The sequence below is a fragment of the Dermochelys coriacea genome, chromosome 1 (assembly GCF_009764565.3).
Source record: "Dermochelys coriacea isolate rDerCor1 chromosome 1, rDerCor1.pri.v4, whole genome shotgun sequence".
NCBI classification, from domain to species: domain Eukaryota; kingdom Metazoa; phylum Chordata; order Testudines; family Dermochelyidae; genus Dermochelys; species Dermochelys coriacea.
In genome coordinates, this window is record NC_050068.2 from 278,502,145 (window position 1) to 278,520,540 (window position 18,396).

General features: G+C 38.5%; 1 protein-coding gene across 3 annotated transcripts in view; it reads right to left on the reverse strand.

Moving 5' to 3' along the window:
• Positions 1-18,396, reverse strand: part of METTL25 (methyltransferase like 25) — a 96,438-nt gene that overhangs the window by 15,646 nt on the left and 62,396 nt on the right. For all 3 annotated transcript variants that reach the window (XM_043492694.1, XM_043492697.1, XM_038411151.2), the window contains 4 exons: positions 11,398-11,492; positions 9,321-9,350; positions 5,977-6,050; positions 1,464-1,557 (listed from right to left, as the gene is read on the reverse strand). In XM_043492694.1, coding sequence (XP_043348629.1) covers positions 1,464-1,557; positions 5,977-6,050; positions 9,321-9,350; positions 11,398-11,492 — 293 coding nt within the window. The remainder of the gene's footprint in view (positions 1-1,463; positions 1,558-5,976; positions 6,051-9,320; positions 9,351-11,397; positions 11,493-18,396) is intronic.

Sequence of the window (18,396 nt, forward strand, 5' to 3'; positions counted from 1 at the left end):
ATGCTCAGGGTAGAGCACACTCATTCCTTGAGCAAAAGGAATGTCTCCTGTTGCTATACCACTGTATCCTCCAATTGAACAAAGACCCTCAAATAAGGGGCATAGGAAAATAAGAGTACGGGAAGCTGAAAACGATGAGGGGTTAATTTATTAAGCAAAAACCACTTATTCCGTTATCTCTGCCGCGTTATTCAGCTTTTCTGATCTACATAACTTTAAATAATAAAGGTGAAATATCTCTGTATTTGTGCAGAATAATGGTTCATTTGGAACTATAATGAAGACACAGGAGGCATGCTTATCATACCTGCAGATGAAATAAGAAAGTTATGGCAGCCTAACCAGCATAGTTTCAGCACAGGCAAAAGAATCCACATCCTTGATCTGAAACTCAAGCATGTGGGAGGTGTGTTTATTTACGTTAGATGACAGCATGTGTAAAATGGGTTTTATATAAGGAGGCATTCAGTTACTATGATCATGGAGGCCACACTGAGTATTTACATAGAAAGCGGGAAGGAAAGGCTTGATTTATACCAAGTCATCTAAGACTTTAGTCAACACAGCTAAAGGGAAAGCAAGGGATTACTCTGGTTTTCCTATTGACACTGCCATTCAACTTATTACCCATCTGGCACTGGTCACTGTCAGAAGCTAGGATACTGGTCTTGACGGACCATTGGTCTTAACCAGTATGGCCATTCTTATGTTCTTACCCGCTGTTCTATATCCACCTCCTTCACAGAATCAGATTAATCCACCTATTTTCCCTGGATTACAAAGGCATCCAGGAGCTTTAACCCTAGCTCTGCCAAATCCTACTGAGTCTTTTCATGCTATCAGAGCATGGTAAAATTGGAAGGAAAATTGAATGAACCAGGAAGCGTTATCAGCTCATATGAGTAAAGGTCTCAGCTAAACCTTGTTCCTGACATTGATGCTGTATCTACAGTCTAGTACTCATTCTATGATTTTAGGCCACAAAGAGGATGCAAGAGTTATGTGGTGGAGTACCCATCTCCACCATGTATGTCTTGGAGGACAAAGGAGAAGGAAAAGGATGTTGTAAATGTATCTGGATAAACAGAGATGTTCATTAATTATAAACACTTAGGCTTTAGAGTGTATTTTCTGGGGGTTTTCAAAAACATTATTTAGACTACTAGTAATCATAAAAAATAAAAATAAAAAGGTATCTCACAAGTCATAAGTTTTAAAATGAAAATGAACGTATTTTAAAGAAAATAAAAGTGGAAGTTAATCCCCAAACTGAATATACAAACTGAAATAATTTGTCTTGGATAAATATTGTTTAATTCACAGAGAGCTGAAGATGTTGATGTATATTCTAGTAATAATAGCTGCTCACATAATATATACAAATAACTCCATCAAAATTCTGGCCACTTCTTAGAGTTTACATTGATATGTGAATTGTACGCAATATGAAATCAAATGCTTACCTTTGTCTCATCTAGATCAAGCTTCTTCAGAGACTTTCTGACATAATCCACAAAAGAGGAAGACTTGGAGAAAATTTTACCAACATGCCGATCACTGCAAATGTAGTATTGAGGTTATTCTTTCAATTTTCTCACAACACAAAAGTTCCATATTATTGTTTCATAAATCTCAGCTCCATTAAAAACATATACAATAGGATATTCTAAGAAGTTAGAATAATAATTTATTTCAATTTTACTTTTTCTTTTATCTAAAAATACATCAAAGCAAGCTAACTATTACCCAAAGAAGTTTTTAGACCAAAAATATTATTACTCATGAATACCTGAAATTATGAATGAGGTGAAGGTGATAGTTTTTGTTTCCATTCCTCTCCTAACATTGTTTTTATTTTATTGGATGCATTACACAGTGTCCATTTTCAATGCCTCACTTGACAATATTAGCAAGAGTTCAATGTTTATGAAAGCAGAACTTCTTCAATGCCATCTGCTGATCCAGGATCACATAGTAAGTTAAGTGTGATTCTGATCTTATTTATGCCTTGCAGATTTCTCTTCTAGATGTATGTGTAGTATGTGATTCTCACTTAAATTAGGCAAAGTCAGAATTTTCCAGATTTACAATTTGGGGTGCCTCTTCAGAAACTTGACCAATATTTGAATTGGTTCAGGCAAAGTGGTAAAGCAATGCACAAAAATACCAGAAGGCAAACAGAAGATGCACTCACATTAGCAAATTACATGTAATCTCTGTTTGAAATACCTTAGGAAAAAAAATGTATGCATATGTTTTGTCCGCCCTCAGTCTGAATTAACTTTCAAAGCCATCACCTACATAACACACAGCTCCAGGTCTCAATGACCTTGGTAGTCTTGTACTGTAAGAATCATAATCCCAAAGACATTAGCTACTCACAAATATTCTCTTCAACATATTATTTATGAACAAACAGATTTTCCATAAAATATTAATTAGGTATTATAACACCGGCAAACCAGGTGCCAATTTCTGCCAAAGTCCCCATGCCTCACTTTGATACTGCCAAACAGATAGCTGGAATTAGTCTAGTTCACCTGTGTTTTTAGTACTGTTAAAACAAGTATGAGCATTATAAAAGTGTGCTTGGTATTTAGACTTTATTGAATCCTTGTAAATTGTTGTATGCATTAATCTCCCTTATTACATCTCTATCTCATATTTTAAGATAGTATTTGAGTCTTTGCATTGTATGTTTCTGTAACTGTGTAAATCACCAGACAGGAAAGGGACCTGAATAAGGGCTTGCCTACACTGGCACTTTACAGTGCTGCAACTTTCTCTCTCAGGGATGTGAAAAAACACCCCCCTGAGCGCTGCAAATTTCAGTGCTGTAATGTGCCAGTGTAGACAGTGCACCAGCACTGGTAGCCTCACTCCCAGTGCTGGTAGCTACACCCCTCGTGGAGCTGATTTTTTTAGAGCGCTGAGAGAGCTGTCTCCCAGCGCTGTGCCGTGACTACACAAGCCACATTAAAGAGCCGCCGCAGCAGTGCTTTAATGTTGCCAGTGAAGACATGCTCTTAGTGTGAAATGCTGGCTTCCAAAAGAAGGCATTAGGTCTTGCCCAACACAGAAGACTGCTTGACACCAGATGAACTATTGTGGAACATCAGCGGACAAAATACTTTGTTAATTGCTCTCCCTGTCTCCCAATCCCTCCCACAAAGAGGAGAAGTGCAAATAAATTCCTCCTATCAGCTTAGCTGGCAGTTCAGAGGAGAAAGGTGAATAAAAATCTCTGATAAGGAGAAACTCTATCTCTGTGCTGCTTGTACTCTCAAGGGCAAGGTTTTCTAGGCATAAACAAGAGGACCCCAGTGTTTAGCCTGGGTTACTTCAAGGGACAAATAGAGCTTATAAAAGACACTTCTATTACCTTTTAAAACTTAAGACTGTAACTCCTTTGTGTATGTATATTTACCTGCTTTAACCTTGTAAATAACTCTCTTATTTCCTTTTCCTAATTAACAATTTAGATAGTTTATTATAGAGTTGGCTATAAGCATTGTCTTTGGTCTGAGATCTAAGGCGCAACTGACTTGAGGTAAGTGACTGGTCCTTTGGGACAGGGAACAACCTGAACATTGTTGTGATTTTTAGTGTAAGAGACCATCTATCACAAAAGCAAGCTTGCTTAGGTGACAAGGCAGATTGGCGTACGCAAGGGCACTGTCTGTGGCTCCATGGTTAGACTATTATAATATCTGAGGAGTTTGCACTTGATGCTTGGTTAGTGAAATTTAAGTATAGAACTTAAAGCCAATTTGGGGTTTGTGCCCTGCCTCTTAACAGTCTGTCCTGAAGTTGGTACTCATGCTCTTTAATCACTGTAGGACAGCTTGACAGGTATATTTCTTAAAATCTATTTTACTGGAAACTCATAGAAAGCCCATTCTTTTCAACTGTGGGCTTGATTCAAAGTCTATTGAAGTTGACAGAAAGACTTCCATTGATATCATTGGGTTTTGGGTCAGGCTCCAAGTTCTTTGTGTCAATTAACATTCAATTTTATTTTATTTTATTTTATTTTTAGGGAAATAGGAAATTCCTGTGACTGTATTTTTTTATTCCAATGCAATAAAACCTTTGGGCAAATGCAGTCCGAAGACTACTTAATGGCTATGCATTTAAAAGATTCTTTGGAAAAAATAAGCATTTAGTGTATCTGTCCTACAAATCAGAAGCAGCATAGTTGTAACAAGAAAGATATATACTGAATACATGAAGCTCTAAAAAGACAGAATAGGCTCTTAATGACTCAAGGCATCATAATTCATTCTTTTAATTGTCTTAAGCTGCTTTGTAAGTGTTATTGGATAAGGAACCTGACATCTTAAAAACTGCTGAACTGGTCCCACAAGGCTTCACCGAGACAAAGAAAATTCCAGCTACTTCATCAAAACTGGAGACATTTCACATTAGCGAGCTTAAAACTGGGCCTAAAACTCTTTTAATTTCAAAAGTGCAATTTTTATTATTTCCCCCATGTTACCTTTACTTTAATAGATAACATACACTTTCAGTTTTTACAACCTAGTTCTCATGTTCTGCTAAATCTTCTTTGTAGTTTTATTATACATAATGTCAAGCAAAGGAAGAAATTCTTCTGTTGGGAGGTTGCCCATTGATGGAAAAAGCTATGCTCCCATTCCAAATGCCAAAGACAATTTGCCATTGGTCCTGTGTATCCGCACTGGCTCTTGGGCTCCCTGCTGCTCAACTCAATATGCACTGACAGGCCTTCAAGTCAGTAGCTGACTATGAGACCTATGATAAAGAAGCACTCTCAGATGCAGTCTGTATAGCTCAAAGCTGTATTGGTGTGCTCACCACATGGAAGAAGGCAAGAACACATGGTGCGGGTTTAACCAGGCCTCAACTTTACTAGTCAAATTATCTTCAAGGTTACCACTGAGATGGAGTCCAGTGCATTGTTCCTTTGCTAGTTCTTGGGGGTGCTCTCACCACAGGGGGACTCAATCATCACACTAGGAAGTTCTCTGGGGACCTCCATCCGCCCACGAGCATCTCTCCCACTTTTGGGGGCTGAAGCAAGAGGAGATATTAACCCCCATCCTGCTGCTAGGACTGCTATAAAGGGCATTGGCAGGGTGGTCCCCCCAGGGTAACGTTCTAGCCCCTGGTTTGCATTTCTCCCCAAGGGATTAGACATGTTGCTCCCATCTCATAAGGAGATGTCATTAGGATGCTCATTATTTTACCATTCTTTCTTGAATATGGAGTCTAAATCAGCAAGTTCCTGCACTGGTCACCTGTCAAAAGTTGTGACAACTAAATGACTCTCACATAGGTCCCAACCGTGCCCTCTGTGTGGGAGAATCCCAGCCCTCCAATTGTACAAAAAACTCAACCCCTAGAGTTCTCTGTGAAGAAGGTGAAAAACCCAACCAGCCTCAGTCTGTCTGGTGGTATGGGGAAAAACTCCTTCCCAGCCCCAAAGCAGCAACTTACATAAGGGTGAGAGAGTGAGTCGACCCCTGGACAGACTGGAAAAGAGGAAGAGGCCCTGAGCACAGGGCTATTTTTATGGCTCCCGATCTCATGTCAAATCCAGCAAGACCTCCAGCCCATCCTGGAAGTCCTATGGGGGGGCCAGAAATCTTGCAGGACCTGATCCACCCTGTCCTTTATGCCTTCTCCCATCATGGGAGCGACCAAACTCTCTCCTCACTAGGCTTTTTCGTGAATTTGCCACAGTTGCCTACATGTCCAGTGCCAAGGATAGGGCAAATGCCTCTGCAATGCTGGAAGGACAAGAGCTCTTTGCGATGGTATCCTCTGCGTATGGATTCAGAGCAAATGAAAGAGCCCTGTATTATTTACTGACTGCATTTGTAATATAAACAGATACAGACAGAATTTAGGGCCTCATTCTGCAACTCTCATGCTAGAGTTACAATTTGCAGAGTAAGGGAGGAAGAATTAGGCTTTGGTCTCAGAATCTCATACCTTTTGATGACACCGTAACATTCCTCTATAATAACCTGTAGAACAGCTCGATAAAACAATGATTCTGTAGGCAGCTGGAAAAAAGAAAGCAAAGAACAGCAGGAATGTAAAGTTGGCATCAAAATCAAGACCAGAGTAACTGGAATGGTGTTGGCTGCCTTACCTAATTACTGGTTTGTATTCTCTAAAACCAGTCTTATTAACCTGATTGAGAGGACAATCTACTAATTTTCCTGTTTGCAAGTTAAAATGGGTCAGACGACATCATAACCATAATTGTGAGAAAAAATAAACACAGGAAACTGCAGAGGTTGATAGGAAGTGGGTGGAGGGATAGGGATTAGAGAAAAAGAAAGGAAGATGGGCCAAATTCTGATCTTCATTTGTAAGCCCAGGGAACTCTATTGCAGTTAATGGAGTTGTTCCAAAATTGCACCATCAAACTTCAGAGCAGAGTCTGGTCCAATGAATAAAAAAAGAGGCAAAAGGAAAACATACTACCTGTGTCAAAACATTTTCTTATTTATAGATACTTTATTATGGTTTCCTGAAACACTGATATCCATGCAGAAAGTTCTGCACTTATAAAAACAGTGCAGTGCATTTAAAACTTCATACCTTTAGGTATGAAAAATGTGTTTACTTAAGAAAAGTTAATGTTTGTCAGCTAAATATGTATTGCCAAATGCATCTCCTGTGTAAACCCACTGCAGTCAATGGGCTTACAATGGGGATAAGTTGGCCTGTAAATCTAGTCTATTAAATACTTGTACAGTTAGTGTGCATACACAAAAAATGATAAATTATACAATAATGATTTACTCAGAGAACAGAATTTAAACAGGGATTTAAAAAACGAGAGACAAGTATGATATTCCCGCAAGAAGCAAGCCACTGCAATAAATCATACAGACATTCTCAATCACAGTACTTTCCTGTCTCCTACAACAGTAGTACTAACTGAAAAAGTTACTGGTCACTACCCTGCAAGATTAGGAAGACATCTGGGATTTTCCTTTTGTATTTGTGATTACACGATTGTAAATTTCTTATACTATAGTGAAAAATATTATGTAGCTTCTGGTTTTATGTTACCCAATATCTGTCCATAAATTATAGCCAAATAAAAATGCAGTTACAAATATTTTTCAGTGAAAAAAACTACTAAATATTCATGCTAATCCTGGTCTTCGCATTTCAATTTTCTAACATCTTATGAGTATGCAATTTAGCATAAAATATTATGTTAATTTGATCTCAGCTTTTGGAGGTGTCAGGGTTCCTTCCCCACTCTGAACTCTAGGGTACAGATGTGGAGACATGCATGAAAGACCCCCTACGCTTATTCTTACCAGCTTAGGTTAAAAACTTCCCCAAGGTACAAACTTTGCCTTGTCTTTGAACAGTATGCTGCCACCACCAAGCGTTTTAAACAAAGAACAGGGAAAGAGACCATGTGGAGACATCTTCCCCGCAAAATATCCCCCCAAGCCCTATACACCCCCTTTCCTGGGGAAGCTTGAGAATAAGATTTTGGTTACAAAATCATCAAAGACCCAACCCCTGGATCTTGGAACAATGGAAAAATCAGTCAGGTTCTTAAAAGAAGGATTTTATTAAAAAAAAAGAAAGGTAAAAATCATCTCTGTAAAATCAGGATTGAAAATACTTTACAGGGTATTCAGATTCGAAACACAGAGGATCCCCCTCTGGGCAAAATCTTAAAGTTACAGAAAACAAGAATAAACCTCCCTCTTAACACAGGGAAAATTCACATAAAACAAAAGATAAACTAATCGGCCTTGCCTGGCTTACCTATACTGGTTGCCGTATTGGAGACTTGGATTAGGATGGGTTGGAGAAGATGGATTTCTGGCATCTCTCAGTCCCAAGAGAGAACAACCACGTAAACAAAGAGCACAAACAAAAGTCTCCCCCCAAGATTTGAAAGTATCTTGTCCCCTTATTGGTCCTTTGGGTCAGGTGCCAGGTTAGCTGAGCTTCTTAACCTTTACAGGAAACAGGATGTTGCCTCTGGCCAGGAGGGATTTTATAGCACTGTATACAGAAAGGTGGTTACCCTTCCCTTTATATTTATGACAGGAGCTCTCAGGCTAGCAGGTATGGTCCACACCAATCATGCTCCTGTGCTGAGTTTGTATCTGCTTTCTGAGAAAATATGGACCCAGCAATGAGAGCTGGGAGGATAAGAGGACTGGCCTACATCGTTTAGGAGTTTTGTCTGCAGTGTGCTGTACCAGATTCAGGAACACAACCAAATACCAAGTTAGGCTTCAGGTTAGGCTTCTGGTGGAGCAAAACACCGTTAAATTTCTCTAGTTACTAACTGAATTTTAACCATGGAATATGATCCCAGAGAGCCAAGTATGTCAGTAACTCTTTGTTAACTTAATTAAAAGTTGTGTGTTCAAGGCCTTTTACATAGTATTAGGAGCTTTTATAATTTACTTGGTATATAAATAATAAAACATTCTTAAAATACACGGGACTATCTGACACTGTAATTTTTGTTTCAATAAAAAAAATTAGTTTACTACTGTTTAACTTGTTTTAAAAGTTAGAGGTACCTAAAGTTCCGCTCCTCCTCCTTTATTAAAATAAATTTTAATAAAAATTTGAAAAATAACCTTTTCCATGGTTTCCCATAGTATTTTATGAACAATATTTTTGCAGTTTCGTATTATTTCCTCGTGGACAAGGTTTTGCCTCAAAAATACCACAAGTGTTGGAAATCTCTGCAGAAATTACCAAAATGTAATGAGTTGGGAAGAGCCTGAACTAACTCCTTATTCCTAGTGACCATGTTGCTAGACCCAAAAACATTGTGGGTCTTCAGAATAAAGGGGTCAGTGAATCCTTTAAGATGAGCTTCACTGGGCTAGGAGCCTCTGTTGGATCAGTCCGTGTAAGAAAGCATCCAAACTTTGGAAAGGTAATTTTATACTTTAAGTTTTGTAAGAAGGACTTTTGGATTTAGTGAAGAATATTAACCAGCATGATTAAGCATAAAATAGCTTACTATTAAAATAAGGTATTTTCAACTATATTAAAATTGTACTTTCTCTAAAATATATGTTAGCTTACTCTTAATTGTCTGAAGAAAATAAGATACGTTAGCATCACTATGTGCAGACAAGGCAATAAAAATGCAATTCTGTGGTGCTGAAACATGATATCAATCTGACTTTGATTTATATTCTGTTAATTGTAATGTTTTAGAACCCAGTAAGTCACAAGTTCAGGAGAAGGTCATGTATTAAAAGTATTCAAAAAGAGAAAACAGTTTTGTCATTAGAAGGGTTAAAATAAACAACATTACTTACCACTTGGCTGACCGCAACTCGTTCCAAAGCCTTTAAAAGTGAAGAAATTAAACAGCTATGTTTATCCTTTATCAGGGCATTTTATAATCACATTGTATAAACCCTGGTGGAAATGACATTTTACAAGATTAATTATGTGATATAACATGAGCTTGTACACTTACGAGTGTTAAAACCATTAGAGGTTGTTAATCAGTTCACTTCTGTTATTTAGGGTTTATTTATAGGACAAGCAATGATAAAGGAATGCATAGATATAGATATCTATATATAGCCTCTTCAATTTTTGAGATCACTAAGGAAAAAAGAAATTTATTTTTTCTTGGCTATATTCCTATACAAGTATAAGCATAATAACAGCTCACTTTAGATATTATAATGTATAGTTTAAATAATCTTTTAATTTAATGCGCAATACATTAAAATATCTTTTTAAGTCTCTAGCGACTACACAAATGTTCATTTTCAACTCGCAGTACTTAAAGTTAAACAAAATAAAAACTTTAGAGAGACTGCAGTTTAAAATGTCATGTAGATCCTTTAAAATAGATTTTTCAGCCCATGAAACCTGATGGTGTGAGAGTATTTGATTTTTATGATCTAAGGTGACAAAAAATTAAGAAAAAATATGAAATGGGTGGAAGATTTTTCTACAGTTGCTTTGCATGGCCAAAGGCATCTCCAGCTGGTTGTTTGCCTCTGAAATAGATCATTCTATCCTTGTCAAAAGCCTGAGCTTACTTCCTCTCTCACTAAATAAGGCTTAATCTATACTAGAAAATTAGGTACGTTTAACTATGTCAGTCAGGGGTGTGAAAAATCCACATCCCCTGAGCGGAGTAAAGCCAACCTAAGTCCCTGTGCAGACAATTCTAGGTCAACCTAGCTACTGCCTCTCGGAGAGGTTGATTACCTACACCAATGGGAGAATCCCTCCCATTGGTATAGGTAGTGTCTACCCTGACACACCAAAGTGGCGCAGCTGTGTCACTGTAGTGTTTTCAATGTAGACAAACCCTAAGAAAGAGTGGGAAATGGAAATTCTATAAGGAAAGGAATGGGCTAATCTGCCATTTGATCTAGGGTATAATGGATATATTACTGGGACAACAGAAGTTGGCAAAAACATTTTGGGAGGGCTTACTAAAGGGTTTTAAGGTAACGTATGAAGGTTCTAGAATTTACATTTTGGTCCATATCCTTAACCACTTGAGATGTTTCATGCAGTTTGTTGAGGATGTCACATTTAGGGGTGAAAGCATCCTGTATAATTGTCCTGATGTGTTTCATTCTTAAGATCTCTAATGTTAGCTCTGATCTCTTTAACCTTGACATATGCGCCTGAGTTGGTTTTTGGCAGGTATCTGTGTGAGTTAGCAGCTGAAATTGAGGCTAACAGCATCTGTTGTGGTGCATCCTGGGAAAAGAGATTAAAAATCAACAGAGATTAGAGGTGGCGTTTTCCTAATGCCACTAGTTGAAGATTTAGGGTCATGCATTTATCCTCAGATTAAGCACCAAACCATCATCCTGTGCTGATGTAAAATGAGTATACAGGAGTACTCTGTCTCTTGGTGCAATGTTAGATGATTTCCTGGTGTAAAGGCTTGTATAAGTGTGTAGGCCTACTCTAGTTTGGGGCTAGAAAGGCCTGTTTATGGTCTTGTACAGTTAAGACATTGAGTGTTATGAACAATGAACCTTTTTGGGGAAGTCAGTGATGGTAGAAGAAATTCTATTCCTTTTAAATCACTGCCATGACCTATTGCCCTGAGAGATTACTTTGCTTAAATTCAATTCAACAAGATTGTGGCCTTTTTGGTCATTTTAAAAATATTTTTTGTCTATCTTCATTGTTTCCTGCCCTTTGCAAATATAAAATGTGCAAAGTTGGAAGGTTAATACAATTTTTTTTACCTAAAATTTATCATGCATACAACATTAATGATGTTATTCTGTAGAGTCTGGGATTTAAGTCATAGCTCTAGGATTACAAGCCAAAAACAATGAATTCTATAACATCTGGATAAAACTTCCAGTAGGGAAAAAAAAAAAGAAAAAGAAAAAAGAACCATACTAAGCACGCTGACATTCTGGCATTGCGACCACAGCACCAGCCCTCTTCCTTTAAATACTGGCACATGGGAAACCCCCACAATCCCGGAGAGCAATCTGCAGATGAGAGAAAAATAGTGTGTTACTTTATTAAATTCTTCTTCTCTTAAAGTAAATCATCTATTGAGAAAGACAAACAGTAGTTGGAGCATAGGAGCAGCGCTGTGTAACTGTTATTCCTATCCAATAACAGAAAGCATATTAGTGTTATAAAAAAAGGTATTTTCTCAACAACAGATGTTTTTGCTTTAGGCTCCATTTTTGAAATCTTCACATTTTCCAAAACTATTCCTCCAAGACCGAACTAAGTGAATTCTCTCCAAAGTCTTTCTTTCTTTCTTTCTCCCTCCCAACCCATTGACAATCATCCCAAGATACTGAGCTGGCAGCCCATGCATGTAACAGGATGTATGTATCACTTACTGCTGGGCTTTTCTTTTACAGTAAACAATTTTTAAACAGTATTTTGGCAAGTCATTACAGATTGTGTGCTTGTTTACTAAGTGCTGACGGCCTGTTTTGTTGTTAGCCATTATGTTTGTTTTCCAGAAAGGACCAGCTGCAAAAACTCTTGCTGCTTCTTCAGAACACCAGAGCATTTACATCACAGACTGCGACTGAGTTTGATTTAGTCTCATTAATGTTTCAAGTGACAACAATGCTCCTGAATTAATGCTTAATCCTAATGCAACACTGGGACAGCTAAACTGGCAACATTATGAATACTACCTGTGTGTATGAAAAATTCTGCTAGGTTTTCTTTAAAAAACACTTTGACGTCAGCTGACTGTTTAAATCATTCTGAATGTGATTTTAATACTTAAAAATGAAAACAAGTTGGATAGGATCTTGGCATTTCAATTTAGAAAGATGGCTCTGAAATATTTTAAGATTAATCAAGGAGAAGAGGTTAAAAAGAGGCCAGTGGAAATACAAAAGTCTTCAGATTTATAAAAAGTTACATGCATTCAAAGAAGGGGACACAAACCTGCGTGCAGAATGCTTTTCAAAGACCTAGCAGACAGAAAAAGGAGACCAAAATTGATAAAGGATAAAAAGACTCCTAACCAATGGACTAAGAGTGGAAGCGCTAAGAATTAGAGAATGTGGCTAGTGAAGGGCAACCAGGAGAAGAAAAAGAGAAACTCCCTAAAATATTAAGATGATGTTTGGGGAAAAAAGACCAACAGAAGTCTTTGGCCTACAAGGTATGTCTACATTGCATCTAGGATGTGTGATTCCCAGCAGGGGAAGACAGACTTGTGCCAGCCCTGCTGGAGCTAGCATGCTAAAAATAGCAGTGTAGAAATTATGGCGCTGGTGGCAGCTCAGGCTAAGATGTCTGGTGGGCTTGGACTCGTGGTTAGCCTGAGGCCCTAGTGACGCTGCAATATTCACACAGCTATTTTTAGTATGCTAGCTCAAGCAGAGCTGGCACTAGTCTGTTTATTTGGGCTGGGAATCACACCTCATAATTGCAGTGTAGATCTATCCAATGGAGTCCTATGTACAATAAAGGAGGAGAGAATAGTAGGGTTATGTTTAAGATAATTTATTTGATCTGTAGTCATAATCTTTGTTTGCAGTCCTGTTCACAGTGGTCCTAATCTCAGGATAACAGCAAAGGTGTAATCTGTTGTGACATATATTTCCCTGTATTTTTGTCACTATTGAGTGCAGAATGTATCACATCGATCCTCACCCAAATTCTGCTTTTTGTGAATTATTTTAAGTGAAGGGGACTGTAAATGTGTGATTTTATATGGAGGTAAAATTAGGATGTGCTTTTATGAATGTATTAATTTTAAAATTAGTCACTACACCCAATATCCTAATTAGCTTTACAGAAGCATGGTATAGTGAATAAAGCACCTAACTGAATCAGGAGATCAAGGGAAGATCTGGCAGATTACTGGCAGATTATTTATGCTAAAGTGATAGTTAATAAGATTCTGTGAAATACATTTATGCAAAGAAAACTGTTATGGTTTTATTGTTTGGTATGCAGTAATAAGACTCTCTATATGCATGCTCCACTCCCAGCTATGTCACGGAACTGGCTGAGTGGCTTGGGTTAAGCCATTTAACCAAAGAAACTTAACAAGATTTGAGGACTGTGGTGGATAATCAGCTGAACATGAGCTTCCAGTGTGATGCTGTGGCTGAAAGTGCTAATGCAATCCTATGCTGCATAAACAGGGGAATCTCAAGTAGGAGTAGAGAGGTTATTTTATGTCTGTATTTGGCATGTGCAACTGCTGCTGAAAGAGTGTCCAGGTCTGGCGTCCACAATTCAAGAAGGATGTGGATAAATTGGAAACGGTCAGAGAAGAGTCATGAGAATGATATAAGGATTAGAAAACCTGTCATATTGTAGATTCAAGGAGCTCAGTCTATTTAGCATAAAAGAGAAGGTATGGGGTGACTGATTACAGTCTGTAAATACCTTTATGGGGAACAAATATTTAATAATGGGATCTTCAGTCTAGCAGAGAACACAATCCAATAACTGTAAATTAAAATTCAGGCTGGAAATAAGGCGTACATTTTTTAACAGTGAGAGAAATTAACCACTAGAACAATTTACCAAGAGCTGTGGTGGATTCTTCATCACTGACAATTTTTAAACCAGGGTTGGATGTTTTTCTGAAAGATCTGCTCTAAGGATTATTTTGGGGAAATGCTTTGACCTGAGTTATACAGGAGGTCAGACTAGATTATCACAATAGTCCCTTTTGGCCTTAGAATATATGAATCTATAATACAGAGATAGTAATATTATTAACCTATCACACAAAAGTGCTCTGAGACTTAATCCATTAATGTACATATCGTGCTTTGAAACTGTCTGATGGATTATGTCATAAAAATAGGAAGAATAACTAACATACCATAAAAATCTATGAACACAGGGGTGTCTTAGATAGATATTAAGTTAGGCTCCAGAATAGAATGGAACTGCATGCTGTTTATGTGGGTAAAATTGGGAATTATCCTGAAGTTCAGTACCTTGTAGAAAGGTTTGCTTGGTAATTGGACTGACTGAATTTACCATGACAAAATGAAGGTTCATGTATGAGACTATGTCTTTAGAATCCCAGAAAGTATTCACAAAAACAGTTTCAAGACAATATTGTATATAAAATAATTCAGGTCAGCGTAATTACTGCTGTAACTATTGGCTACATCAGAGAAAAATTTGGCAGATTATTTATGCTAAAGTGATAGTTAATAAGATTCTGTGAAATACATTTATGCAAAGAAAACTGTTATGGTTTTATTGTTTGGTATGCAGTAATAAGACTCTCTACATGCATGCATTATAAATATTTTAAACAAAAATTAGCAAGCTCTGAAAAGAAATTGCGGGTTTTAATAATGGAATTTTTATTTTCTCCTCTACTCTGAGAGTGTCTTCTCATTATCCCACTTCAGGGACACCCATCACCCATACAAGTTAAAAATGCATCACTGATAAATTAATCTAAACCATTTCTATTTTCTCTGAACAAAATAATTAGTAAAAGTGCTGTCATCCACTCATGATACGGAAACAAGCAGTGAGGAAAAATAATGCTCTAACACTGTATTTTCTTCTAGCTCTCCCAATATGATTTATTTTGGTAATGTATTTAGAATGTAAGCTACTTGGGGCAGGTTTTAAGTATCTCAACCCATGTCTTGTATACTCCCACGCATACTGTGGGTGTTTAAAACAACAATTCAGCAGATAGATAAGCCTGTATTAAGCATCTATTTTTATGAGCCACATTTTTAAAACCTGGACACCCTTTTTGTGCCTGCCATTATTTGTAACATTATTTGTTACAAATTATTTGTAACTAGTAACATTACACAATGTTTAACTACCTGATTGCTCACAGGTGAGATTTCTAACCAGCATTATTTTTTACTCTCAAAACTGTAGGAGGTAGAAGGGAGACTGAGCTGATTCATTTTTAAAAGTCAGGTTTACAGTTATTTTAAAAGTCATATTGGGTTTCTTTTAAATATTTTGCAGTGAAATGTCCTTTACAATGAGAATAATTATAGTTTGAATCAGTATGTCTGGTCTCTAAGAAAAAACAAGTTTGGATCTCAGAAACCTTTTTAACAGAATCCTGAATTGGGAGTTCAATAAATATTGATATATAAACCGTGAAAACATTCAGGAATACTTTGTGGATACGATATGAAAGATTGTATAGCAAATCATTGTACAGCATATAATTGTGAAAGATCCAGTCTATTGTATATGAAGCAAATAACAAGACATCTTACAATTCATTAAAGGGATGTGGATCAGGCAGAACTCTTCTCTCTATACAACTTCACACAAAGTGAGTAATTCTAGGTAATGGGATGAAGCACTGAATAAAAGCTGAAGTGGAGTGTAAACCTATTCACTGTTAATGAAACAGATATATCCTGACATGTAGGCTAACAACTTATAAGATCCCACAGCACATGTCACAGGTTTCAGAGTAGCAGCCGTGTTAGTCTGTATTCGCAAAAAGAAAAGGAGTACTTGTGGCACCTTAGAGACTAACAAATTTATTAGAGCATAAGCTTTCGTGAGCTACAGCTCACTTCATCGGATGCATTTGGTGGAAAAAACAGAGGAGAGATTTATATACACACACACAGAGAACATGAAACAATGGGTTTATCATACACACTGTAAGGAGAGTGATCACTTAAGATAAGCCATCACCAACAGCAGGGGGGGGAAGGAGGAAAACCTTTCATGGTGACAAGCAGGTAGGCTAATTCCAGCAGTTAACAAGAATATCAGAGGAACAGTGTGGGGTGGGGTGGGAGGGAGAAATACCATGGGGAAATAGTTTTACTTTGTGTAATGACTCATCCATTCCCAGTCTCTATTCAAGCCTAAGTTAATTGTATCCAGTTTGCAAATTAATTCCAATTCAGCAGTCTCTCGTTGGAGTCTGTTTTTGAAGCTTTTTTGTTGAAGTATAGCCACTCTTAGGTCTGTGATCGAGTGACCAGAGAGATTGAAGTGTTCTCCAACTGGTTTTTGAATGTTATAATTCTTGACGTCTGATTTGTGTCCATTCATTCTTTTACGTAGAGACTGTCCAGTTTGGCCAATGTACATGGCAGAGGGGCATTGCTGGCACATGATGGCATATATCACATTGGTAGATGCACAGGTGAACGAGCCTCTGATAGTGTGGCTGATGTGATTAGGCCCTATGATGGTATCCCCTGAATAGATATGTGGACAGAGTTGGCAACGGGCTTTGTTGCAAGGATAGGTTCCTGGGTTAGTGGTTCTGTTGTGTGGTGTGTGGTTGCTGGTGAGTATTTGCTTCAGATTGGGGGGCTGTCTGTAAGCAAGGACTGGTCTGTCTCCCAAGATCTGAGAGAGCGATGGCTCGTCCTTCAGGATAGGTTGTAGATCCTTGATGATGTGTTGGAGGGGTTTTAGTTGGGGGCTGAAGGTGATGGCTAGTGGCGTTCTGTTGTTTTCTTTGTTGGGCCTGTCCTGTAGTAGGTGACTTCTGGGTACTCTTCTGGCTCTGTCAATCTGTTTCTTCACTTCAGCAGGTGGGTACTGTAGTTGTAGGAATGCATGATAGAGATCTTGTAGGTGTTTGTCTCTGTCTGAGGGGTTGGAGCAAATGCGGTTATATCGTAGCGCTTGGCTGTAGACAATGGATCGAGTGGTATGATCTGGATGAAAGCTAGAGGCATGTAGGTAGGAATAGCGGTCAGTAGGTTTCCGATATAGGGTGGTGTTTATGTGACCATCGCTTATTAGCACCGTAGTGTCCAGGAAGTGGATCTCTTGTGTGGACTGGTCCAGGCTGAGGTTGATGGTGGGATGGACCATGCTGGTCGATCCATCCCACCATCAACCTCAGCCTGGACCAGTCCACACAAGAGATCCACTTCCTGGACACTACGGTGCTAATAAGCGATGGTCACATAAACACCACCCTATATCGGAAACCTACTGACCGCTATTCCTACCTACATGCCTCTAGCTTTCATCCAGATCATACCACTCGATCCATTGTCTACAGCCAAGCGCTACGATATAACCGCATTTGCTCCAACCCCTCAGACAGAGACAAACACCTACAAGATCTCTATCATGCATTCCTACAACTACAGTACCCACCTGCTGAAGTGAAGAAACAGATTGACAGAGCCAGAAGAGTACCCAGAAGTCACCTACTACAGGACAGGCCCAACAAAGAAAACAACAGAACGCCACTAGCCATCACCTTCAGCCCCCAACTAAAACCCCTCCAACGCATCATCAAGGATCTACAACCTATCCTGAAGGACGAGCCATCGCTCTCTCAGATCTTGGGAGACAGACCAGTCCTTGCTTACAGACAGCCCCCCAATCTGAAGCAAATACTCACCAGCAACCACACACCACACAACAGAACCACTAACCCAGGAACCTATCCTTGCAACAAAGCCCGTTGCGAACTCTGTCCACATATCTATTCAGGGGATACCATCATAGGGCCTAATCACATCAGCCACACTATCAGAGGCTCGTTCACCTGCGCATCTACCAATGTGATATATGCCATCATGTGCCAGCAATGCCCCTCTGCCATGTACATTGGCCAAACTGGACAGTCTCTACGTAAAAGAATGAATGGACACAAATCAGACGTCAAGAATTATAACATTCAAAAACCAGTTGGAGAACACTTCAATCTCTCTGGTCACTCGATCACAGACCTAAGAGTGGCTATACTTCAACAAAAAAGCTTCAAAAACAGACTCCAACGAGAGACTGCTGAATTGGAATTAATTTGCAAACTGGATACAATTAACTTAGGCTTGAATAGAGACTGGGAATGGATGAGTCATTACACAAAGTAAAACTATTTCCCCATGGTATTTCTCCCTCCCACCCCACCCCCCACTGTTCCTCTGATATTCTTGTTAACTGCTGGAATTAGCCTACCTG